The 25,964-nt window shown below is 40.9% G+C and overlaps 1 protein-coding gene across 4 annotated transcripts in view; it reads left to right on the top strand.

Annotated features, from left to right (window-relative positions):
• Nucleotides 1-1,096: 1,096 nt before the first annotated feature.
• NOL10 (nucleolar protein 10) overlaps nucleotides 1,097-25,964 on the top strand; it is a 116,716-nt gene continuing 91,848 nt past the window's right edge. The window contains exons 1-8 of one of the 4 annotated variants that reach the window (XM_055251698.2): nucleotides 1,097-1,289; nucleotides 6,768-6,813; nucleotides 9,309-9,407; nucleotides 15,367-15,444; nucleotides 17,730-17,767; nucleotides 19,597-19,733; nucleotides 22,470-22,535; nucleotides 23,903-23,963. In XM_055251698.2, the coding sequence (XP_055107673.2) occupies nucleotides 1,224-1,289; nucleotides 6,768-6,813; nucleotides 9,309-9,407; nucleotides 15,367-15,444; nucleotides 17,730-17,767; nucleotides 19,597-19,733; nucleotides 22,470-22,535; nucleotides 23,903-23,963 (591 nt within the window). In that variant the 5' untranslated portion in view covers nucleotides 1,097-1,223. The other 3 variants (XM_055251700.2, XM_063623964.1, XM_055251699.2) reach the window with 3 other exon arrangements.

Raw genomic sequence — 25,964 nt, forward strand, 5'->3', positions numbered from 1 at the left:
AACAGCATGAGTGTCAGTGTGATGCTCAAAAGGAAATGCTCACTGGAGCATTTCGGATTTGAAATGTTTGGATTAGGGATGCTCAACTGGTAGACCCATCTCTATAAAAACAAAACAGCCAGCTGTGGTAGTGTACCTGTACTCCCAGCTACTCAGGAGGCTGAGGTGGAAGGACAGCTTGAGCTTGAGTTTGAGGCTGCAGTGGGTCATGATCATGCCACTGTATTCCAACCTGGACGACAAAGTGAGATTCCCCCATGGAAAAAAACCCATAACCCCAACAGAAAGTAGATTAGTGGTTGTCTAGGGCTTGGTGGGGGATGGGGCATGGAGTGAATGCTAATTGAGGCCAGGGTTTCTTTTTGTTCTAAAAATGATTGTGGTGATGGTTGCAGAACTCTGGATACACTATAAGTCACTACATTGTACATTCAATGGGCACATTTTATAGTATGTTAATTATATCTCAATAAAACTGTTAAAAAGGAAATGCTAATGGAATTTTGATACATTTCCACTTATTTGGTATATGGCATTTATTTTCAGTTTTATTTTACAAACATTTACATGGTCTTACTATGTGCCAAGTACTGGGTTCCAAATGTTTTATAAATATGAACGTATTTCTCCATCTTGGCCAGGCTGGTCTTGAACTCCTGACCTCAGGTGATCCGCCGACCTCAGGTGATCCGCCTGCCTCGGCCTCCCAAAGTGCTAGGATTACAGGCGTGAGCCACCGCACCCGGGCTACAGTACTTCTAATGTAACGTCGCAGAAACATTGGAGGAGAGAAAAGAATACACTTCCACTCGGAATTCGCACCCTGGTCGCCTTCGCTAGCTGGGTTCACTCGCTGAACCGCCTCGCCCCCGCCCGGGAGGATGACATCTCGGCCTGGGCAGAGAATCGAAAGCCTCCTCTTGCCGCTCGGGATGTTAACAGCAGGCAGAGCAGCGTCTAGTCTTGCCCCGTAGCAGCGTCGCTGACTGACCCGCCGGGTTGCCAAAGCCTCACTAATTTTCCTCCCGGCCGCCGCTCTTCCCGGATTCAGCCACTTTGCCTCTTCTGGGAACGTGCGCGCGTGTGCCGGCACCCGGAAGTGCGTCATCAGCCGGCGCCAGCGGCCGCAAGCCGCGGAGCAGGGGCTCGGAGGCCCCGGGATTCCGGTGCTCGAGCACGCTGGTGGGAAAGGACCTGGGACTTGAACAGTGTTGTGCGCCGCCATGCAGGTCTCCAGCCTCAATGAGGTGAAGATTTACAGCCTCAGCTGCGGCAAGTCCCTTCCTGAGGTGAGTCACTTCCCGGCCCCCTCACTCTCGAGCTCTTGGGGCCGTCTTCCTCGTGGGGCAGCCGCCCCACTCCTCGGCCCTAGCCGCTGTTTTAGCTGGACCCTGTCACCCCCCGACTCGGGGAGGCCCAGAGGCGGCTGACAGTTTCCTGGGGAGGTGTCGGCATTGGGAGACCAGGACACTGCCATCACCGCGCCAGAAGCTGGACCAAGGGGTAATCAGGGTCAGTGAGCTTTGCTGGAACTTTTGTGAAGTTCTCTGTTCCAGAGAACGCATCCATTTGGGCTTCTTTGGGTGTTCACAGTCCCTGCCACACACTGAGGTGGAAAACATGGAGATTGGTTGACGCATCTCTCCCCTATATGACCATCAGCTGTTTGTGGAGTCTCTATCATTTGCCAGGTCTTAAGGATACAACAGTTAACAAGGGAGATACAGACTTCGCATCTGCAGAATTTATGGTGTAGAGGACAGTATTTTTGAGCCTTGCTGAACTTAACCTGGTTCCTAGTCTTAAAGTTGGAAAGGGCTCGGACAAATCGGTAATTCTCTTCCAATCTTCTCGTGTTTAATGATGCAGCTGAGATTTAATAATGCGTTTGATATGCAGCTGAGATCCAGCAAGGGGAAGGGTGACTTGTCCAGCATGACACACTTAGGCTCTGAAACTTGTCTTTTGTTTCTTGTACGTGATGATCAAGCCTCTGTCCACGCACTACCACTGAGCACTACCTTTTGTGGAAGCTCATTTCCATTTTGAGACTCTGCACTTGTTAGAAAGTGGTTTTCAAATATGTCACCTTATAGCATGCCACTGTTGGCCTGAGTCCTGCCCTTGAAAACAGAGTAAAGATAGCTCTCCTTCCATGTGTCTGCTTCTACAAAAATTTGGAGCCAGTGCTTAGGTTTTTCCTTTCTTCCTAAAATTCTGGTTTAAATAATTCTCTGTCTTCCAATTGTTCTTCACACCTCATGAGCTTTCTCATTTTGTTCATTCATTCTCCACACGTATTGAGAAGTTACTATGTGCAAGCAACTCCGTTTTAAGTATTGAGATATATGGTGGATATTTCAGATAAGGTTCCCTGTTGGGGAAAAGGGGAACAAGTGAGCAAATAAGGCAATTTCAGGCAGTCAAAAAGTACTTTTCGTGATGAATGGTTAGAAGAGAGCTGTTTTGGATAAAGTAGTGAGAGAAAGTGTTTAGGATAAAACCTTCGGGGGGCCAGGCGCGGTGGATCACGCTTGTAATCCCAGCACTTTGGGAGGCCGAGGCGGGCGGATCACGAGGTCAGGAGATCGAGACCACAGTGAAACCCCGTCTCTACTAAAAATACAAAAAATTAGCCGGGCGTGGTGGCGGGCGCCTGTAGTCCCAGCTACTCAGAGAGGCTGAGGCAGGAGAATGGCGTGAACCTGGGAGGCGGAGCTTGCAGTGAGCCGAGATCGCGCCACTGCACTCCAGCCCGGGCGACAGAGCGAGACTCCATCTCAAAAAAAAAAAAAAAAGCTTCGGGGAAGGCCTCTCTACAAGAGGTGACATATGAGCAGAAACTTAAATGATGAAGAGGAGCTAGTCGTGTGAAGATATGGGGAAGAGTTTTCACTGCTGAGAACAGAAAGTGCAGAAGTCCCCACATGGGAATGTACTGGACATGTAGGAGGACCAGAAGAGGCACAGGTGTGATTGTAGTATGCTGAGTGAGGGGGTGAGAGCAGGGTGGATGGGGCTGGAGAGGTAGGCCTGGTAGGAAAGGTAGGAAGTTCAAGTTTTATTCTTAGTGCTGCTGGAAGTCACCGTTGTGTTTCGACGTGGGCTGCTGTGTGACAAATGACTAGCTGGGGAGGGTTCAAGTGGGGATTAATTAGGTAGTCCAAGTGAGCGACTTTGGTGGCTTGGGCTTGCTTGGTAACAAAGGAGATGCTAAGACACTGAGATTCAGGACATATTTTGCAGATAGGGCTAATGGAACTTGCTAATGGATTGGATTGTTGGTAGAGGGAAGTTGAGGTGACAAAAAGGAAGGAATCAGAGAACTCTTCAGTTTTGAGTCTGAACAAGCGGGTGCGTGGTATTGCTGCTAACTGACATGGAGAGGAATCGAGAAGGAACACGTTGAAGGGTGGAGAGGAGGAATGTAGTGAGCAAAAAGAGTTATGATTTTTTTTTTTTGAGATCACGTGCAATGGCCTGATTTTGGCTCACCGCAACCTCCCGGGTTCAAGCGGTTCTCCTGCCTCAGCCTCCCCAGTAGCTGGGATTACAGGCACAAGCCAACCACGCCCAGCTAATTTTTGTATTTTTAGTAGAGACGGGTTTCACCATGTTGGCCAGGATGGTCTCGATCTCCTGACCTCGTGATCCACCCGCCTCGGCCTCCCAAAGTGCTGGGATTACAGGCATGAGCCACTGTGCCCACCCCAAGATTTTTATTTTCAGTACTGAACGTTTGAAGTTCTAATACATACCAAATGGAGATGTTGAGTAGTTAGCAGTTGCATGGATACTAGGATGGAGATTGTAGGTGAAGTCACTGTCGTTGTTTGGGACTAGGTGAGATCAAATTGTGAGAGAAAGAACAGGAAGATAACTGGCCTGAGTACCTGAGGCAGTCTTAACATTTGTCATCCAAGAAGAGGAGGGGAACCCGGCAAAGAAGAAAGACTAGTAGGCACTGATGGAAGGGGATACTCGGAAATGTGTAGTTTTGTAGAAGCAAGTGTTTCAAGGAGGAGGGAGTGGTCATCTGTGTCAACTGCTACTGAGAGCTTCAGTAAGATGAAGGCAGAAAAGCGACCATCGACTTTGGCATGATGCAGAGCACCCTTGACCTTGGTGAGGAGTTCCAGTGGAGTGGTAGGGAGGGTAGCTTGAGCTGAGTGGATTTGGAAACCCCTGCTTGTCCTGGTTAATGTTTTCTGGTTATTTCTTTGAGGTGTGGTGCCTAAACTACACGTGGAACCCCAGTTGTTGTCTGATCTGTGCAAATATTGCTTCTCTCCTGGGCTTTACCTACATTTACTCCCCTGGTGATCTGATGCAGTCTCCTGATTTTAAGCACATCTGTGTATCGATAACTATCACATTGACGTTTCTAGCCCTTACCTCTACTCTGAACTGGACTTGTGTATCCAGCTGTTTCTTGACATCCCCACTTGGATGTCTGATAGGCATCTCAAACTTAACTTGTCCAAAGTAGAACACCAGCTTTCCCCCCGCATTTCCCCTCCTCCAACCTAGTGGTCTTTCCTCTCTCAGTCAGTGGCAACTCCATCCCTCAAACTGTTGACGCCAAAAACACTGGAGGCTTTTTGTTGTTGTTTCTTTGCTCTCATACAATCCACTAGAAAATGCTGTTGGTTCTATGTTCAGTATAGATCCAGAATCCAGTCATCTCCATTACTGTCACTGATTCAAGACACTGTCACCCCTGGACTATGCAATTGCAGTTATTGCAGTTGACTTCTAAGTGGTTTCTCAGTTTCCACCCTCTACCCCTTTATTCCACAGTCTATTATCAGTAAGCTGCCAGGGTGATCCTCTACCCAAAACCGTCCAGTGGCTCCTGGTCTCTTAGGGGTGAAAAGCAGAGTCCTTTGAGTGGCCTTTAAGGTCCTACTTGATGTTGTGCCTTCCCGCCTTCCTGGAGAAAGCGGTCGCTGTTCTCCACCTTACACTGGCCTCACAAGTCTCCTCACTGCTCGAGACCAGGCATACTCCTGCCGTAGGACCTTGGCACTGGGGATTCCCCCTGCCTGCCTGCTTTTCTCCCAGATGTTCACCAGGCTTGCCTCCTCATGCCTTTCAGGTCGTTGCTCAAGAGAACCTTAACCTTACTTAAAATCATAATTCTCTACCAACACTTTGTCTCCTTTTCTTGCTTTATTTTTTCCATGGCATACATAACCATCTGACATTCTAATTGTTTTGCTTCCTTATTTGTTGGTGTTCTCTCACTTGAAAGAAAGCTTCATGAAAGGAGGAGTTTTTAGATTTTTTAATTTAATTTTTTTCTTTTTTTTTTTGAGACGGGGGTTTACTCTGTTGCCCAGGCTGGAGTGCAGTGGCACAATCATGGCTCACCTCAGCCTTGACTTCCCTGGGCTCAACGATCCTTGCACCTTAGCCTACTGAGTAGCTGGGACTACAGGTGCGCACCAACATGCCCAGCTTCTTTTTTTTTTTTTTTTTTTTTTTTTTTTGTAGAGACAGTGATCCCATTTTATTGCCAGGCTGGTCTCGAACTCCTGGGCTCAAGTGATCCCATTGCTTCAGTGCTGGGATTATAGATATGAACCACTGCACTTGGCCAAGAGGGTTTTTTTTTCCTGTTTTATTTACTACTGCTATACCTAATTACTGGCATTTAGTAGTAATAAATATTTGTTTAATGTATTGATGAATAAAGTTAATTTTCATTTTCAGCCCTATCACTAACTTTTGACTTGGGGCTGTGGATTTTATTCACGCAATTTGACCTACAGTCTCCCATTCTGGAATTAATCAGCTTTTGTTGTATTTTTAATGCTGTTAAATTTATTTTCATTAGTTTTCCAGTGGTTAAGCCTGTTTTTTTCCTTTTTTTTTTTTTTTTTTTTTTTGATACGGAGTCTCTCTCAGTCACCAGGCTGGAGTGTAGTGGCAAGATCTCAGCTCCCTGCAACCTCTGCCTCCCGGGTTCAAGTGATTCCCCTGCCTCAGCCTCCCGAGTAGCTGGGATTACAGGTGCCCACTACCACAGCTGGCTAATTTTTTGTATTTTAGTAGAGACGGGGTTTCACCATGTTGGCCAGGCTGGTCTTGATCAGCCTCCCAAAATGCTGGGATTATAGGCGTGAGCCACTGTGCCTGGCCAAGTATCAGCTATTTGGTCAGTTATTTGTCTGGCTTTATTCTTTGTAAAAAATATATTTCTATAAGAAACATTCTTCTATAAATGTTTTACTTTTTAAATTCTCACTTAAATAGATTAAATTGTTCCGTATATTTAGTTATAACCCATAATATTTGAGGCTTTCTGCTTTCCTTTAGGTTGGTTAGATGGGTTAGTTTTTCTCTTGTGTAAAAGGTTGTAGTTCAAAAAATTTCTTATCTGGCCGGGCCCGGTGCCCATGTCAGTAGACCTAGCATTTTGGAAGGCAAAGGCGGGGATTGTTCGAGCCCAGGAGTTTGAGGCTTCGGTGAGCTGCAGCCACATCGCATCATTGTAATATAGACTGGGCAAGCATGAGACCCTGTCTCTAAAAAAGTAAAAATAAGAGAAATTATCTAATGTATTTAAGTATACACAAGAAAAAAAATCTAGGAGATATTTAATACGTTAAGAGTAGAGTTAGGATTAGAGAGTATTTTTGCTTCCTATGTTATACATACCTGTAAAGTTTGAATTTTTAAATATAAGCATGTATTGATTTTGCAAGCCAAAAAACAATTTAGCTAAATTTGTTTTAAAATAAAGTCTCTTCATTTTCTTTAAGTGGCTTTCTGATAGGAAGAAGAGAGCGCTACAGAAGAAAGATGTAGGTGAGTATTGTTTTTTCCCACTTCAGTTGCATTAGTGATCTATGTTCTAAGCTTTTACTCATTTGCTGTTATCATATATAAGTGAGGATTTATAAGAATGCAGTAACATATAGTGGAAAATGAATGCTCTTGTCCCTTTTTTTTTTTTTCCTTTGACATGGGGTCTTGATGTGTTGCCCAGACTGGTCTCTAACTCCTGGGCTTGAGCAATCCTCCCACCTTGGCCTCCCAAAGTTTTGGGATTACAGCCATGATCCACTGCACCCAGCCCTTCTCCTTTTTTTTTTTTTTTTGAGATGGAGTTTCACTCTTGTTGTCCAGGCTGGAGTACAATGGTGTGACCTCGGCTCACTGCAACCTCCACCTCCCGGATTCAAGCAGTTCTCCTGCCTCAGCCTCCTGAGTAGCTGGGATTACAAGCCACCATGCCCGGCTAATTTTTTTTTGTATTTTTAATAGGGATGGGGTTTCTCTATGTTGGTCAGGCTGGTCTCGAACTCCCAACCTCAGGTGATCCGCCCACCTTGGCCTCCCAAAGTGCTGGGATTACAGGCCTGAGCCACCGCGCCTGGCCGCCTTTCTCCTTCTTAAGAAACTTTTTGTTGTGGTTGGTATGTTCCTGGAGGGTATGAGATTTGATTTTACCTTATTAACTAATAAGTTAGCCTGTTACTGTTTCATGAATAACAACAGTAGACGCAAGACTCCTGGGTTAGAGATGCAGATTTTATTACTCACAGCACAGTAAATAGCATAAGCATCAGCATATTTGTGCCAGTTCCCCTCTTGAGTCTCCTGGGGACACTTAGCACAGTCCAGATGGGTGCTTGACACACAGTGGATTTGTGTTGTGGCTGAGCAACACAGCTTGGGAAGTCCGCTGCTTTTCTAGCAAGCGGTAAGCAAACCTGTGCTTTGTCTAGAAGGGACATGTTACCTGTCTATCAAGGTTCTCAGCAGTGTAAACAACCCTGAGAAATGGCTCAGGTAAGAGTGGCCGGGGCCTTGCAATCTCGCCATACCCAGTAAGCATGCAGGTCCAAGGAGGACTGTCTCTCCTAACAGGTCCATAATTGCTTTGCTCTCTGGTGTATCAAAATCTTATCCTGTAAATTAAATCCATTTATCAGTGTTTGAGATACAGAGACAGTGAGCATTTTTTGAAGAAAAGAATTTTACGTGTAGAATGTATGAACCCGAACAATAAAAGATGATTGCAGAAGATGTTGATTCTTTTAAATTTATGGCAGCAAGAAATTGTAAGAAAAATTTCTAACTTTAATAATTTTGGTGAACAAGTTTTTATTATATTTTCTTCATTATAGCTTGTCACATATGAAAGAAAATTTATTTTCCCATATATTTTGTGTAAGTTATTCTTTAAAAACCTAAGGTATCAAAGGCATTTCCTCTTGTCTGCAGACAATTGGTGCCAACAGAGGCATAAGTTAGGTTAGCTTCGTAGCAGTTTCTTATATAAACTTAAGAGGTTGGGCCAGGTACGGTGGCTTACACCTGTAATCTCAGCACTTTGGGAGGCCCAGGTGGGCAGATCACGAGGTCAGGAGTTCAAGACCAGCCTGGCCAACATAGTGAAACCCCATCTCTACTAAAAATACAAAAATTAACCAGGCATGGTGGCACGTGCCTGTAGCCCCAGCTACTCGGGAGACTGAGGCAGGAGAATCGCCTGAACCTGGGAGGTGGAGGTTGCGGTGAGCCAAGATCACATCACTGCACTCCAGCTTGGGCAACAGAGTGAGACTTTGTCTCAAAAAAAAAAAAGAGTTTGGAGGCTTAAACCTGTTATTTAGGAGAAGAAAAAGTTAGATTTTTGTCTTTGCCACGATTGAGTAGAATAGTGGTTTAGGGGCCCAGTGCGGTGGCTCACTCCTGCAATCCCAGAACTTTGGGAGGCTGAAATGGTAGGATTGCTTGGCCCTAGAAATTCGAGACCAGACTGGGCAACGTGGCGAAACCCCATCTCTACAAAAAATACAAAAATACCTGGGTGCGGTGGCATGCGCCTGTAGTCCTAGCTATTTGGGGGGCTGAGGTGTGAGGATCACTTGAGCCCAGGAGGTTGAGGCTACAGTGAGCCATGATCATGCCACTGCACTCTAGCCTGGGTGACAGAGTGAGACCCTGTCCCCCCACCAAAAAAAAAAAAAGTGGTTTAATGTTTATGTTCTTCATCCTAACACTGGATGTTTGATACACTGTTGTGGAAAAATTTTTTTCAATTAATGATGATACTTTTTTTCTTCTTGAAAAGTAAAAATGAAATAGCTTAGAAAAACAATGTATGAGCTAAAGAAAAAACCTCTGCTGTTTAACAGTTGGGCTATGCTGGTGACCTTTCCCAAGGCCAGGAAGCATTTGGGATGAATTTCACCTGTTTATAATTGTGGTGACTGCTTGGCACACATTTGTCTTGTTATGATAGAGAATAAGCACATGTTAGTGAAACTAGTTGTTTTTTTCTCTCTTTTTAGATGTCCGTAGGAGAATTGAACTAATTCAGGATTTTGAAATGCCTACTGTATGTACCACTATTAAGGTGTCAAAAGATGGACAGTACATTTTAGCAACTGGTAAGCATCTTTTTGGTTATGATTTCCATGCATTTTGTACCAGGAAATGCTGTGATGGGAAAGGTCTTTTTTTTTTTTTTTAACCCTAGTATTTTATTATAAAAAATTTCAAACACACAGAAATATTGAAAAAAATTATATAGTAAACACCCATTTAACTACTACCTGAATTCTGCTGTAAATCGTTTACTCTGCAGTATTTGATTTATCCCATGCATCTGTCTCTTTGTTCATACATCAGTCCATCTTGTTTCTTTGATGCATTTCAGTGTAAGTTGAAGATACCAGTATACTTCACCCCAAAACACCTCAGCATATATATCATTAGCTGGAGTTCAGCATTTATCAATATTTACTTACGACTTTTGCAAGGTAAATTTATATTGGTGAAATGTACAGATCCTAAGTTTACCATTTGATTAGTTTTGACAAATGCACACGCTTGTGTAACTCAAAGCTCTATCAAGATACAGAAACGTTTTTTTCCTGCAGAAAATTTCTCCCACTCATGCAGAGACAACCATTGCTGATTTTTTTCAGTACAGACAAGTTTAGCCTGTTTTAGAACTTAATATAAATGTAGTCATACACTGTATATTCTTTCTCTGTGAGACTTATTTCATGTAGGATTTTGTATTTGAGATTCATACACGTTGTTGTATGTGTCAATAGCTTCTTTTTTTTATTACCAAAAAATATTATTGTATGACTAAACCACAGTTTATTTACCCCATTTTCCATGTGATGAACACCTGGGCTGTTTTCATTCAGTTTTTTGGCTGTTACTAATAAAGCACTATGAACAATCACATAGAAGTCTGTTTTGTGGGTATATACTTTCATGTCTTTGGTAAATACCTAGAAGTGGAATTTTGGGGTCCTGGGTAGGTGTATGTTTAGTATTCTGGGAAACTTCCAAGTCTTTCCCCAAAGTGATCATGTCATTTGCACTCCTACTAACAATGAATGAGAGTTTTAGAAAAGGTCACTTATAACAAGATTTTCTGTATAATGTACTAATTTTTAAAAATATCCCTAAGATTTTACATTAACAGTATTTATCATTATCAAAAAATCGTGAAATATAGAGAACTTTTAGTGTGTTGGAGTGTTGAACAGTATCACCCAACCTTTAATGGTTGTGATTTTGGTGCGTAAGTCCTGTATATTGTCCAAACATTTTTTGCTGGTATCAGTATTCCTTTTCCAAACACTTTCTTTTTGGTAATACCTGTTATACATACGTAGGCCAGTCTCTTTTGCTTTGTGTTAATGATTATCTCAGTACTAACTAACACTATCTACATCTCTTAGCCTTCAGTTTTATGTTCAGAAACTGGTAAAAAGAATTGAGGAAATCTAAGATATATGGACACCCTTACTGAACACTAGAAGAAACTTAAATTTTCTTCATTTTCTAGATCCAGAGATATTAAGTGACTTGTCTAGGCTCACAGATCTAGTACTTAAGAAAGCTAGGGTACAGATTTGTTAAATGACACTTTCTTTTATGAAATCGTCCTCTATTCCCATGCAAAATTAATGGTTCTTCTTCTCCTTCTCCACCTTCTCCCTCTCCCTCTCCCTCTCCTCCTTCTTCTCCTTCTCCTCCTTATTCTTTTTTAACAGAGTCTCACTCTGTCACCCAGTCTGGAGTGCAGTGGCATGATTTTGGCTGACTGCAACCTCCACCTCCCGGGTTCAAGCGATTCTCCTGCGTCAGTCTCCTGAGTAGCTGGGACTACAGGTGCGCACCACCACACTAATATCTGTATTTTTTTAGTAGAGGTAGGGTTTCACCATGCTGGCCAGGCTGGTCTCGAACTCCTTGCCTCAAGTGATCTGCCCAACTCGGCCTCTCAAAGTGCTGGGATTATAGGTGTGAGCCACTGCACCTGGCCTAATGGCTTTCCTTCTTATTCAGAATGTCTCGGTTTTATTTTATCTTAAAAATATTTCATAAATAATATGTGGTCTGGGCGGGGTGGCTCACACCTATAGTCCCAGCACTTTGGGAGGCTGAGGCAGGCAGATCACATGAGGCCAGGAGTTCGAGATCAGCCTGCCCAACATGGTGAAATCCTGTCCCTATTAAAAATAAAGAATTTAGCTAGGCGTGATGGCGTGCACCTGTAATCCCAGCTACTTGGAGGCTGAGGCATGAGAATCACTTGAACCCAGGTGGTGGAGGTTGCAGTGAGCCAGGATCGTGCCACTGCGCTCTACCCTGGGCAACAGAGCGAGACTCTGTCTCAAAAAAAGAAAGAAAGAGAGAGAGGAGGGAGGGAGAGAGAGAGAAAATGTGAAACATGGTAGTGAGACTGAGACTGAGGAACTGAATGTCTTTTTTTTTTTTTTTTTAGAGACAGGGTTTCACTCGTAACCTTGAACTTATGGGCTCAAGCCATCCTCCTTCCTCAGCTTCCTGAGTGGCTAGAAATATAGGTGCTCACCACTATGCCTCGCTAATTAAAATTTTTTTTTTTTTTTTTTGAGACAGAGTTTCACTCTTGTTGCCCAGGTTGGAATGCAGTGGTACGATCTCGGCTTACCACAACCTCTGCCTCCCGGGTTCAAGTGATTCTCCTGCCACAGCTTCCTGAGTAGCTGGGATTACAGGCATGCACCACCACGCCCGGCTAATTTTGTATTTTTAGTAGAGATGGGGTTTCTTCATGTTGGTCAGGCTTGAACTCCCGACCTCAGGTGATCCGCCCACCTCAGCTTCCCAAAGTGTTGGAATTACAGGCGTAAGCCACTGCGCCCGGTCAAAAAAATTTTTTTTTAAATAGAGATGGGGTCTCAGTATTTTGCCCACATTGGTCTTAAACTCCTGGACTGAGGCAGTCGTCTGCCTGTCTCAAAGTGCTCGGATTAGCATGAGCCATGGCACCCAGCTGGAATCTTAAATTTAATTTGATTTTAATTAATTTTAACTTAGCCTCACATTGCTAGTGACTGCCATATTGGACAGCACAGTTGTGGAGTCCAGAGTCCTGGTTTGACTTTCCTAGAGGCCTTTTTCTGGTATTGGTAGGGGAAGTGGAGTTGGAGTGTCACTTGCTTCTGCATTTAATTTGGTAGAGGTTTTTCTTTCAATCTCGGTATCTATCCCTACTTCTTTCTCAGATTCCCTTTGGTGTTCTAGGCCTTGTGGCTAAAAACAAGTTGAATAAGATTGGCCCTGAAGACCTTTCATTCTGGTTGGGGAAATAGATTATCTAAGGGAATGAACCCAGGGGATGTGCTAAGTATTGATTTGTTACGGAAGTGACTGGCCTCTTGATTCCTTTTGGAAGCATTGGGTTTATGATCATGCCAGATTCAAATCTATCCTTAGTGGTTGTGTTAATTTTTTCTGTTACTTGGGGATGAAAGATAAGAAATAGAGGATCTACTTTTATTAATGTTTATATTTTTTTACCACTTTTTTCCCCCTAGTGGCCAAAGTAATACTTGTAAGCCTTTTAAACAGCATAGCAATAAAAAACAGCAGGGTACACAGTAGCTCATGCCTATAATCCCTGCACTTTGGGAGGCTGAGGCAGGATTACTTGAGGCCAGGAGTTCAAGACCAGCTTGAGCAACACAGCAAGATCCTGTCCCTACAAAAAATAAAAAGAAATTAGCTGAAAGTGGTAGTGTGCACCTGTAGTGTCAGCTACTCACGGGGCAGAGGCAGGAGGATTGCCTGAGCCTAGCAGTTTGAGGTTACAGTGAGCTATGATTGTACCACTGTGCTCCAACCTGGGCAATAGAGCAAGACCCTGTCTCTAAAAAAAAACTTAAAGCCCCAAAAACAAACGACAGTGGAATAAAGGTCCTGGCTATATTAAAAGTTTTATGTATAGCCTTTCAAATTATGTGTGTGTGTGTGTGTGTGTGTGCATAAAATTGTGTATGTATATATGTATCTGTCTATATGGATATAGATATATATATATATACACATATATACACACGCATATATATGTGTGTATACACACACACACAAATTTATTAAAATTATTCCCATACGACAGTGGGCTCATATTTACTGGTTTTAAACTTCTCTTTTTTAAGCTGGGTGCGGTGGCTTATGCCTGTAATTCCAGCACTTCGGGAGCTGAGGTGGGTGTATCACTTGAGCCCAGGAGTTTGAGACCAGCCTGGGCAATGTGGTGAAACCCCATCTTTACAAAAAATACAAAAATTACCCAGTCGTGGTGGCAGGCGCCTCTTGGTCCCCACTACTTGGGAAGCTGAGGTGCGAAGATCACTGGAGCCCAGGGAGGTTGAGGTTGCAGTGAGCTGTTATTGCACCTCTGTGCTCCAGCCTGGTTGACAGAGTGAGACCCCCATTTCAAAAAAGGAAAAAAAAAAAAAACACCAAAGAAAACCCCACAAAATAACCTTTTTTTTTTTTTTTTAAACTAAATCTTGGGTTTTGATCTATGCCAGAAAACAAAGGACTACCTCATTCTTTTATTTTTAAGATGTCTTTATTTTAAATACATAACATAAAATATGAAAGTCTCCGAAATTGCACTTCACGGAGATAGATTATCATTGTGAAGTTAGTTCCTCCAACTTTTGCCTTACAAAGTGCCAAAGTTAGGCCAGGCACGGTGGCTCACTCCTGTAATCCCAGCACTTAGGGAGGCGGAGACAGGCAGATCACCTGAACTCAGGAGTTCAAGACCAGCCTGGCCAACACAGTGAAACCCCATCTCTAATAAAAATACAAAAATTAGCCAGATGTGGTGGCAAGCACCTGTAATCCCAGCTACTTGGGAGGCTGAGGCAGGAGAATCACTTGAATCCAGGTGGCAGAGGTTGCAGTGAGCCGAGATTACTCCTCTGCACTCCAGCCCGGGTGACAGAGCAAGACTCCATTTCAAAGAAAAAAAAAAAAAGAGGCCAGGCTCAATGGCTCACGCCTGTAATCCCAGCACTTTGGAAGGCCAAGGCGGGTGGATCACCTGAGGTCAGGAGTTCGAGACCAGCCTGACCAACATGATGAAACCCCGTCTCTACTAAAAATACAAAAATTAGCTGGACATTGTGGCCTGCGCCTGTAATCCCAGCTACTCAGGGGGCTGAGGCAGGAGAATCTCTTGAACCTGGGAGGCGGAGGTTGCAGTGAGCCGAGATCACGCCATTGCACCCCAGTCTAAACGACAGAATGAGACTCTGTCTCAAAAAAAAAAAAAAGACAAAGTGCCAAAGTTGCCATTCAATTGTACAAAATTGGGATCGTATTATATGGATCATTCTCCAGCACTCGCCTGTGCTCTCCCTGTACTTTTACTTTATAGTATGTTTTGGCAGCTTTCCATGTCAGTGGTTACTACAGGTCTGCCTCATCCGCTTTATGGGCTATGTAATATTCCCTTGCGTGGATTTATTGTCATTTATTCAACCATTTTCCCGTCAGTGGACATTTTATTTGCTTTCAGTTGCTGACCATTTACAAATAATGCTGCAGTGAACATTCTTAATATCTTTGGCAGGCTTGTGGATATATTTCTGTGAGTTCAATTTGTGTAAGTTGAAATATAGATTGAAAGTGTACAAACATCATGTATTTTAGGGATTATCCTTCAAAGAAGTTGTATCAATTGTATACTAATCAACAACAGTATATGGGAATATTTTACACTTTCACCAACACAGTTATTAACCATTTTTTAATCTTTGCCATTCTGGTGGACAAAACTGTTTCATTGTTTGCATGTATTTTGTTAGATTACTTGTAAAGTTTCGTAGTTGTTTTGTTTGGTTTTCTATGACTTGCTTGGTTAGCTTTTGCTCAGTTTTTCCTTGGGGTGTTTGGGAGGGGCTGCTTTTACATTCCTTTCTTTTGATTTGGTTACAATTAATCCTGCTTATCTCTGAACAAGAAGTACACTCAGTGTATCTGGATGTTTTGACTATGAAAGTATGTCTTTAGGTTTTACATCACATTAATTTTTTGTAGGAACATATAAACCTCGGGTTCGATGTTATGACACCTATCAATTATCCTTGAAGTTTGAAAGGTGTTTAGATTCAGAAGGTGAGTAAAAAGCTAAATTTGAATTCATGAAAATGGCTTTTTATGTTTGTCTGCTTTTCTGGTTTTAAAATGAGAAAGGTTTGTAATTAGTTTTTTATTGCTATATAACAAATTACTGTACTAGAATCTCGATAGCTTAAAACTTCCATTTAGTAGCTCACAGTTGTGCAGATCTTAAGTCTGTGCAGGTTCTGTGCTCAGAGAGGAGGTCAGGGTGTTGACCAGGTGGAGCTCTAACTTGGAGGTGCTGGGCAAGAATATGCTTCCACTAGTTAGTTTGTAGTTCTTTTAGAATTGACTAGCAGCTTTTCTGGTTTTCAGAGAAAGCACCCTCCCCAACCCCGAAAATAATAAAAAATAAAAAAGAATTTGCTTCCACATACACTCAGGTCGTTGTCAGAATTCAGTTTGTTGCGGTTATAGGATTGGGGTTCCCATTTCCTTCTGGCTGTCAGCTGGGGGCCACTCTAGGCTTCTAGAGGCTGCATGCATTTCTCATCACCCGCTCACCTCCACCTTCAAGCCAGCAACAGCTCATCAGATCCTCCTTGTATTTCTTTTCCTTCCTTCCTTCCTTCCTTCCTTCCTTCCTTCCTTCCTTCCTTCCTTCCTTTCTTTTCTTTCTTTCCTTTCTTTCTTTTTCTTTCCAGGTAGGATCTAGTTGCCCAGCCTGGAGTGTTGTGGCATGATCATAGTTTACTGTAGCCTTGAACTCCTGAGCTCAAGTGATCCTCCTACCTTAGCCTCCCAGGTAGCTGGAACTACAGATGCGAGCCACCACGCCCCACTAATTTTATAATTTTTTGTAGAGATGGAGTCTAGCCATGTTGCCCAGGCTGGTCTCAAACTCCTGGCCTCAGCCATCCTTTTGCTTTGGTCTCCCAGAGTGCTGGGATTCCAGGCATGAGCCACTGCACCCAGCCCCTTGTGTTTTGGATCTCTCTGACTTTTTCTTCTGCTGCCAGCCAGAGAAACTCTGCTTTTATTTATTTATTTATTTATTTATGAGACGGAGTCTTGCTCTGTTGCCCAGGCTGGAATGCAGAGGCACGATCTTGGCTCACTGTAAACTCCACCTCCCAGATTCAAGCGATTCTCCTGCCTTAGCCTCCTGGGTGGCTGGGATTACAGGCGCACTTCACCATGCCCAGCTAATTTTGGTATTTTTAGTAGAGACGGATTTCACCATGTTGGTCAGGCTGGTCTTGAACTCCTGACCTCGTGATCCGCCCACCTCGGCCTCCCAAAGTGCTGGGATTACAGGCGTGAGCCACTGCACCCAGCTGAAACTCTGCTTTTAAAGGGCTCATATGATTATAAATCTCCCCTTTGCCATAAAATGTAATGTAATCATGGGAGCAATGTCTTATCAATTCACAGTTTCCACCTACACTCTCAAGGGAAGGGGGTTATACAAGGGTAAAGGTCACTGGGGGTCATTCTTAGAATTTTGAATGGCACTGAAGTCAAGTTAAAATGGGAAAGTTCAAGTGCTTTTATCGGTTGGCCTAGAATTTGGGATTGAGGGGAAAGGAGTTAATGGGATATATGGTCTGTGGAATTATATGCATAGTCTCCCAACTTGTTTCACCCTTTGTTGTTTTTTTTTTATTTTTACTTTTTAGAAACAGGATCTTTTTCTGTCACCCAGGCTGGAGTGCAGTGTTATGATCACAGCTCACTGCAGCCTCAACTACCCAGGCTCAAGAGATCCTCCTACCTCAGCCTCCCAAATAGCTGGGACCACTGGCGTGCACCACCATTCCTGGCTAATTTTTTTTCTGTTTGTTTTTTTTTTTTTCCCATAGTGATAGGGTCTTTCTATATCTTTGTTTATTGAAAACAATAGAAACTGTGTGTGCCACTAATAATGGCTATTTTTCGTTCTTTTTGTTTATCAGGTAGATATGAATGGGTAAAAAATGACTGTTATCTTTTTTGTTAAGTGACAGTTTTTTTGTTCTTTAATGTATATTTGAAAGTCTTTAAAATTATTTTGTTTTCAACATCTCAGAAAGTGTCAGAATTTAGAAGTCATTATATTTTGTGAATTTGCTTTCAGTTCTACAAGAAATCTAGTTGATGTGTATTGAGAAATTATGAGGCTTTTAAGTTTTGTTGGTGTTTTGGGACAATATACTATGACAATTTTCTTCTTGTTTCACGTAGAGGCAGAAAAAAAACTGGTATGTGTATAATTTCTGTGTTGAATTCGCTCATGAAGTTTGCATTGTTATTAAGAATGTTAATTGATAATTGTATTTTTCCTATTTCTTGTTTTTCAGTTGTCACCTTTGAAATTTTGTCTGATGACTACTCAAAGGTATGTTTTATAGCATTGGTTTGTACTGACTAGACCCAAGCAATGAGTGAGTGGAATTTATTTTTATGATAAGCAGTTTTATGATATTTTTCTTGTTAAACTAAAATGGCTGTGTAGTTCCATTGTTAAACAAAAATGGCTGTGTAATAAAATGTAACCCATCATTTTTTATTAATATTAATGCAATGATACAGATAGCCTTTGGCCAATCTAATATCAAAGTTAATTTTTCATATCATATATGAAACCTTATTTATATTTTTAAGAATTGGCAGCAGTCATCTTTTATATCATCTTATATTCTAGATTTGTGATTCTGATTATTACATTTAACCTAGATTTATTTGCCAGGTTGCTTTCATTTTCTTATTTATATGTGAAAAGCAAACTAGCAGGATTGTATGTTTGATTTTTTTTAACTTTGCAAATGGTTGTGGTATATTCTGAAACAGTTCAAAATATAGCTAAGTAGATTTCTTTTTTTTTTTTTTTGGTGCCGTTAGTCCATCTTTCAACTCTTTTTTTTGGAGACAGGGGCTTGCTCTGTCACCCAGGCTGGAGGGGCAGTGGCGTAATTTCAGCTCACTGCAGCATCAACCTCCCGAGTTCAAGTGATTCTCCTGCCTCTGCCTCCTGAGTAGCTGAGACTACAAGCATGCGCCTCCACATCTGGCTAATTTTTGTGTTTTTAGTAGAGATATGGTTTTACCAGGTTGGCCAGGCTGGTCTCAAACTTCTGACCTCAAGTGATCTGCCTGACTTGGCCTCCCAAAGTGTTGGGATTACAGGCGTGAGCCACTGCCCCCGACCCATCTTTCAACTCTTATAGTCACTTTCAACAGTTATAAAATTGTTAGTAAACTCTTGAATTTAAAATGAAACATTTTTAGTGATGTCAAATGGCATCTTGAAAGAAAATTGAATTTTCTTAGCTGACATGGCTTTATATTTTCAGTTTTGGAAACTATGGGGTACAGCTTATCCTTTTGTCTGTGGTATCATTTATCATACGTTTTGGAACATGTAATTTTAGAATGTATTTTCTCTAAATACTGACAAATTTGCCTTTACATACCATCTGTTGATGTTTAAGATACCCCTTTAGTACACTAAAGTCAAATGTATACAAGGAGTTTATCATAACTTGTGTGATAATGGTGGGATTATTATTATTTTTTGTTTTTTACTTTTTGAGACAGAGTTTCACTCTTGTTGCCCAGGCTGGAGTTCAACGGCACAATCTCGGCTCACTGCATCCTCCGCCTCCCGGGTTCAAGCGATTCTCCTGCCTCAGCCTCCTGAGTAGCTGGGATTACAGGCATGCGCCACCATGCCCAGCTAATTTTGTATTTTTAGTAGAGACGGGGTTTCTCCATGTTGGTCAGGCTGGTCTCAAACTCCCTACCTCAGGTGACCCACCTGCCTCGTCCTCCCAAAGTGCTGGGATTACAGGCGTGAGCCACCATGCCCGGCCAGGATTATTTAAATGTGTTCCCAAGTGAAAGAGGAAACTGATCATTGAGGGTACCATGAGAGTGCTCTATGTTATAACACGCTGGTGCCACATAAATGAAGGGTGTTTGTTTCACGTCTTTAATTAGTGGGTAAGGTTTGCAGAAAAGCTATCAGGATACAGAGAGGCATTAAGGAGCCGATGGAGAGTTTTCATTTTTAATCCCAGTGGAGAGTGTGTGCATGGACATGTGTGTTTAGATAGAAAAAGTGAGAGAGAGGTAAGAGTTTTCCTTGGTTTGCCAGTTTTTTAGGGATAATGAAGTAAACACCTAACTAGAAACCTAAGCAAACTAATTTTTTTGTTTTGTTTTCAGATTGTCTTCTTACATAATGATAGATACATTGAATTTCATTCGCAATCAGGTTTTTACTACAAAACCAGAATACCAAAGTTTGGGAGAGATTTCTCTTACCACTCTTCATCCTGTGACTTGTACTTTGTTGGTGCAAGGTATTGGATCTAGTCCCTTTTCCCCCTTTTCAGCTCCTGAAACAACCAACTTCTGTTCCTAAATTTGTTGTACATTTTCTCTGTTTAGATAACTTGCTTTAATAAAAAAAGTGATATGTGGCTCTTGTAAAAAAAAAAAAAGTAGAAAACACAGGATAGGCAAAAAATTCTATTTTCTACATATTGATTTACTTATGAGTACCATATACTGTTTTAACAACTGTTGTTTTGCTTAATACAATATTTTCTAATGTTAAAAATATCTGTGATAGTTACCTGCCTCATTAGAAAATACTGATGGGAAGTGTGTGAGCCTTTTCAGTTTAGCCCAGTTGCCACAATTTATGAGACATGGTGTTGTTTTATTTATCTGTTTATCTTCTAGATTTCTGTCTCTACTTTAAGTTTGCTTCATGTCAGTAATCAGTTTCTATCTGATCACTTTGTGATTAATAGGTCATATGTGGTTTTGGGCTCTAGTTTAAAAAAATCGGGAGAGGGCTTTATTATTATTTTTGGTAATTTGATAGTTTGACTTAATTTGATTTGCATGAAATGACAAAAGCATTTAAAGCATCTTTCATTATGTAGTTGATGTCCTACATTAATCTACTAAATTCTGAACAAAAGGTTATTAGCAAGTTTTCAAAAATTTAAAAATTAAACAGTTGTTTCAAAACCATTAAGTAGTAAATGTATTTAAGAAACTAATTAGGACAGATGTCATAACTTCAGAGCACCACTACCTACCCATGTTTTTTGTTTTGTTTTGTTTTGTTTTTCTGGTTTTTGTTTTTTTTTGAGAGGGAGTCTCACTGTCGCCCAGGCTGGAATGCAGTGGTACGATCTTGGCTCACTGCCACCTCTGCCTACCAGGTTCAAGTGATTCTCCTGCCCCAGCCTCCTGAGTAGCTGAGACTACGGGCACCCGTCACCACGCCCAGCTAATTTTTGTATTTTTAGTAGAGGCGATGTTTCACCTTGTTGGCCAGGCTGGTCTCGAACTCCTGACCTCAGGTGATCCGCCCACCTCGGCCTCCCAAAGTGCTGGGATTACAGACATGAGCCATGGTGCCTGGCCCTGTTTTTTGTTTTGTTTTGTTTTGTTTTGTTTTTTATCAAAGCCATTAGTGTATCTTTTTGGCTATTAGTATTAGCAATTTATCTACAATATTTAACAAGATAAATTGTAGGCAAAAATTTAATAAATTTCAATAGAAACATCCCTTTTTTTTCCCGTGGAAATACAGCAGTATTTGAAGGACTAATTTCTTTAAAGAAGAATAAGACATGATCTTTGCTTTTAAGTTGCTTAAAGGGTATAATTCCTACATGACTGACTCATTTAGGAGTTATATCTTTGGCTTCTGTTAGTATGGTGCTAAATTTGGAGAGATACATGTATAATTTAGTTGATAAAGTCAGTTTCTTAGCCCTATTGCACAGTATTTCAAAACTTTTTATTCTAAGTACCTTTTTGGTTTTATTTTTAGTTTTTTATAAAGATGGGGTCTCACTATGTTTCCCAGGCTGGTCTTGAACTCCTGGGCTCAGTGATCCTCTTGCTTTGGCCTCATACAATGTTGGGATTACAGGTGTGAGCTACTGTACCTGGCCCGTATTGTATTATTATTATTTTTTGAGATGGAGTCTAGCTCTGTCGCCAGGCTGGAGTGCAGTGGTGCAGTCTCTGCTCACTGCAACCTCCGCCTCCCCGTTCAAGAGATTCTCCTGTTCCAGCCTCCTGAGTAGCTGGGATTACAGGCACGTGCCGCCACGCCCAGCTAATTTTTGTATTTTTAGTAGAAACAGGGTTTCACCATATTGGCCAGGATGGTCTCGGTCTCTTGACCTTGTGATCCGCCCACCTCAGCCTCCCAAAGTGTTGGGATCACAGGTGTGAGCCACCTTGCCCAGCCCTGTATTATTTTTATAGTCATCAAAAAGGTAGCATTTGACCAGATATTTGGCTGTGTGTATGTGTGTGTATATATAAAATACATTATATATGTATATAAAATACATTATATATGTATATAAAATACATTATATATGTATATAAAATATATATATATATGTAGACAAATACATACTCATTTTAGAAAATTGGGAAAATATAGAAAAGAAAAAATTCAGGCTGAGCACAGTGGCTTATGCTTGTAATCCAGCACTTTGGGAGGCTGAGGTGGGCAGATCACCTGAGGTCAGGAGTTCAAGACCAGCCTGGCCAACATGGTGAAACCCTGTCTTTATTAAAAATACAAAAAATTAGCCAGGTGTAGTGACGGGCGCCTGTGAGCTGAGATTGCACTATTGCACTCCAACCTGGGCAACAAGAGCAAAACTCCATCTCAAAAAAAAAAAAAGAAAAAAGAAAAAATTCAGCCATAATTATACCACCCAGAGAGAATCCTTATTATGTTTCCTTCTAGTCCTTTCTTATATACATATGTAGATACATTACGTGTACTTTTGGATCTTGTATTCTCCATCTTATTTGTAAATAGTATTCTACGTAATGACTTCATAATATTTCCTTGGCACATAAGTGGTTTAAATCACCTTTATACATGAACAATTCATAAAGTGAATATTTTTCAGATTTAGAATACAATTTTGTATCAGTTTTACAAAAGGAAGTGATGGCTTATGAGTGATATATATTTGTAAAATTTATATTTACTTAAAGTTTCATTGTAGTTTAGCAAGTTTTTAACTTTCTTTATTACTTTACAGTTCTGAAGTTTATAGGTTAAACTTAGAACAAGGACGATACCTGAATCCTCTACAAACTGATGCCGCGTGAGTAGTTTTAGTAGTTCTGCTATATACATTTTGACCAGGAGGTGGAGCCACATGCTCAGTTTGTTAGCAAGTAACTACTGCAATTAAGCATAACTCCCAGCAACTTAGTTAAAAAGTACTGTTGAATTTATTCTTAAACAGAAAGTTCACTGAAAGATCTGGTGATTACTTTAAAAATTAAATAAAGGCTTTTTTCATATACTCAAATTTAAGTCTGTTAAAAATACTCAGTTTATTATTATTACTTGCAGTGTTCTTTAAATTTACATTCATAGTTTTGTGATATTTTCTCCTGTGGAGAAATTTTGAATTAATTTGGAGTGCCATTTTTAAATTTTTATGCTTTGCTAGCGGACATTTAAGGTTTTTGAAGGTTCCGTTTTATCATACGTTATAGTCTACACATACATATTATGCAGCAAGAGTTTTTAGGAATGAATCCATCATCATCATCACAACAAATAATAGTGATAAACACAATAGGAAAGCACTTACTTTGTGCCAGGTGTTATTCAGTCATTTTACTTTTATTAACTCATTTTAAACTTAGAACAGATTTTTGTGGTAAGTACCGTTTTACAGATAGGGCAGCTGAGGCTCAGAGAGGTAAGTAGTTTGCCCAAGGCCACACAACTAGTCAAGGGTGGAAGCTGGATTACTTCTCACTGTGTATATGAAGAGCTTGCTGAATTTTTCTTAGTGCTTTGAGAGGATTTTTAAAGGTTAGGCAAACGTGATAATAAGAACCAAGTAAACTCCAATATTTTTTTATTTCACATTGGCTAGAAATGCTTTTATTTTTATTTTAAAAAACTTGTAGTAGTAACTTCACAATGCATTATATTGAATGTCCTTTGTACCCCAGACACTGCTGAACACTTTGCATTCTTTTTCATTTAATCCCCATAACAACCCTCTGAGGTAGGTGAAATATCCATTTTACAGAGAAAGAAAATGAGACTTAGAGTGATGTACCCAGGACAAGCTTGTCAAGGCTCAGGATTGTCATGGTGATAGTGTGTGTTCTTTTAAGAATGTTACCTGCCTTGGAAGAAAATACCTTGAAAAAATAGAGTGACCCTTTCTTCTCACGGTAGTGGAATAGTATTTCAGAAGGAAGTCCCTCCTTGTTTGTCACCTAGCAGGTAGAGTTGTCACCCTGGGGATCAGAAACTGCAGTGACTGTGAGCCAGGCACTTAACCCTTTCATACCTTGGTGTTTTCCATTCGCAGATTAGTGAGAGAGAATCTGTGTGTCTTCTTTCTCCCCAGAATTTGGGTTGACTGTTTATTTATTTAATATTCCTTCCCCACTCAAGTAGGTGCTAACTAATACTTTCTCTCTTACTGCTTTCCCGTGTTAGGGAGAATAATGTTTGTGACATAAATTCAGTGCATGGCTTGTTTGCCACAGGCACCATAGAGGTAAGCATATGTTGACTTTATTTTTTAGAATATTTGTTTTATATTTGATTGGAATTTTTATTTAAAGACTGAGTTGCTTGATTCCTTAGAGCAGGATGATAATGAGGTGATAGCTTGAACATCCTGTAGAGTAGCATTCTGTAAATATTGAGATGAATGTACACAATATTTTTATTTTAAATGATAATGTCTTTGAATCAATGTCCTTCACACTTACCAATAATTTTTTTGTAGATTTGCATTTTTCACTTAAAACAATGATAAATACTCATAGTTTTTAAAAATGCAAATATGTCAGAAGCATGTAATTTTAAAAAGTGCCCTTTTATACCTTCCAGTCACCAAATCCTACACCCCAGAGGTAACACTTGAATGGTTTGGAGCAGTATCCTTTCAGATTTTTTCCTAAGTGCTATATGCCAATATGCATATGTGTACATATATATTTTTAAAAGTGGTTTACCAAACTGAAAGTGTATTCTACTGTAGTTCTCTATTTGCATTTTTTTTTTTAGACATAACAGTATATAATATACATCTTATTGGTACTTATAATTACTTACAATGCTACACTGATTTTAAAAAAATTTACAGGCCAGGCACAGTGGCTCACTAATCCTAGCACTTTGGGAGGCCAAGGCAGGCAGATCACTTGAGATCAGGAGTTTGAGACCAGCCTGGCCAATATGGCGAAACACCATCTCTACTAAAATTACAAAAATTAGCCGGGTGTGGTGGCACACACCTGTAATCCCAGCTACTCGGGAGGCTGAGGCAGGAGGGACGGAGGTTGCAGTGAACGAAGATTGGGCCACTGCACTCCTGCCTGGGTGACAGAGCGAGACTCCATCTCAAAAAAAGAAATGATAGTTTACAGATAGCATTCTGTTGTTTTTACTATAATTTATTAAACGAGTTTCATACGGATGGAATTAATGATTTTTTTTTTACTCAAATTATTTTTATGTTGAGAGATTAATGCAGCCACAAAAAAGAATGAAAGCATGTTCTTTGCAGCAACATGGATGCAGCTGGAGGCTGTTACCCTAAGTGAATTAAGACAGGAACAGAAAACCAAATACTGCGTGTTCTCACTTATGAGTGGGAGCTAACCATTGGGTACTCATGGCCATAAAGATGACAACACTAGACACTGGGGATTACTGGATGGGGAAGGGAGGGAGGGAGGCAAGGGTTGAAAACTAACTGTTGGCTACTGTGCTCACTGCCTGGGTGATGGGATCAGTCATACTGCAAACCTCAGCACTATGCAATATACCAGCGTAACAAACCTGCATGTACCCCCAGAGTCTAACATAGAAGTTGAAGTTGTATTTTAAGAAAAGATTAAGATTTGAAATGGGACACTGAGTTTGATCTGACAGATATTATGTAAAACTATGTTGAATGTGTTTGAATACTATTATGTCTAAATCAAGCTTTCTCTTGGTAGTCAGGTTACTTGAGATTACCAAGGGGAAGTTTTACAAGTTTCCCTGAGAAAATAGTTTTTAGGGTCCTTACAGGGCAGTCTAGGCTAGACACCAGGCAATGTGCTCTCTGAGAGAAGTTATGTATTAGAACGTGCTGCTCTTTCAGCAGCTGGTTTAAGACCAGCCTAGGACATGTTGAAGTGGTAGGAGGTAGGGATGCCCAAAGACTGGGCTTCCTGAAATTCCTTGATTATTAGCAGCTTGCAGTTTCATAAGCATCGTCAGATCAGGCTTAACAAATTCATTTTACATTGATTTTGATATTGTATCTCAGATTTTAGTTTCTTCTTTAGTTCTTAGTTATCATAATATTGTTGTCAAACTAAATGTTTGCATTTTGTGCTTTTTGAAGTGCCTAAGAGTGGAGGTTTGGCAATGGAAATATTCAAATTTAGGTAATAGAAAATCAGTGTGCCTAAAAATACATTTTGTATTTACACCGGAAGTTAACCTGCATACCCATTTTGTGTTTTTGGAATGCAGCTTTTCTTTTTTATCTCCATAAAGT

Source organism: Symphalangus syndactylus, chromosome 18 (genome assembly GCF_028878055.3).
Source record: "Symphalangus syndactylus isolate Jambi chromosome 18, NHGRI_mSymSyn1-v2.1_pri, whole genome shotgun sequence".
Lineage (NCBI taxonomy): Eukaryota > Metazoa > Chordata > Mammalia > Primates > Hylobatidae > Symphalangus > Symphalangus syndactylus.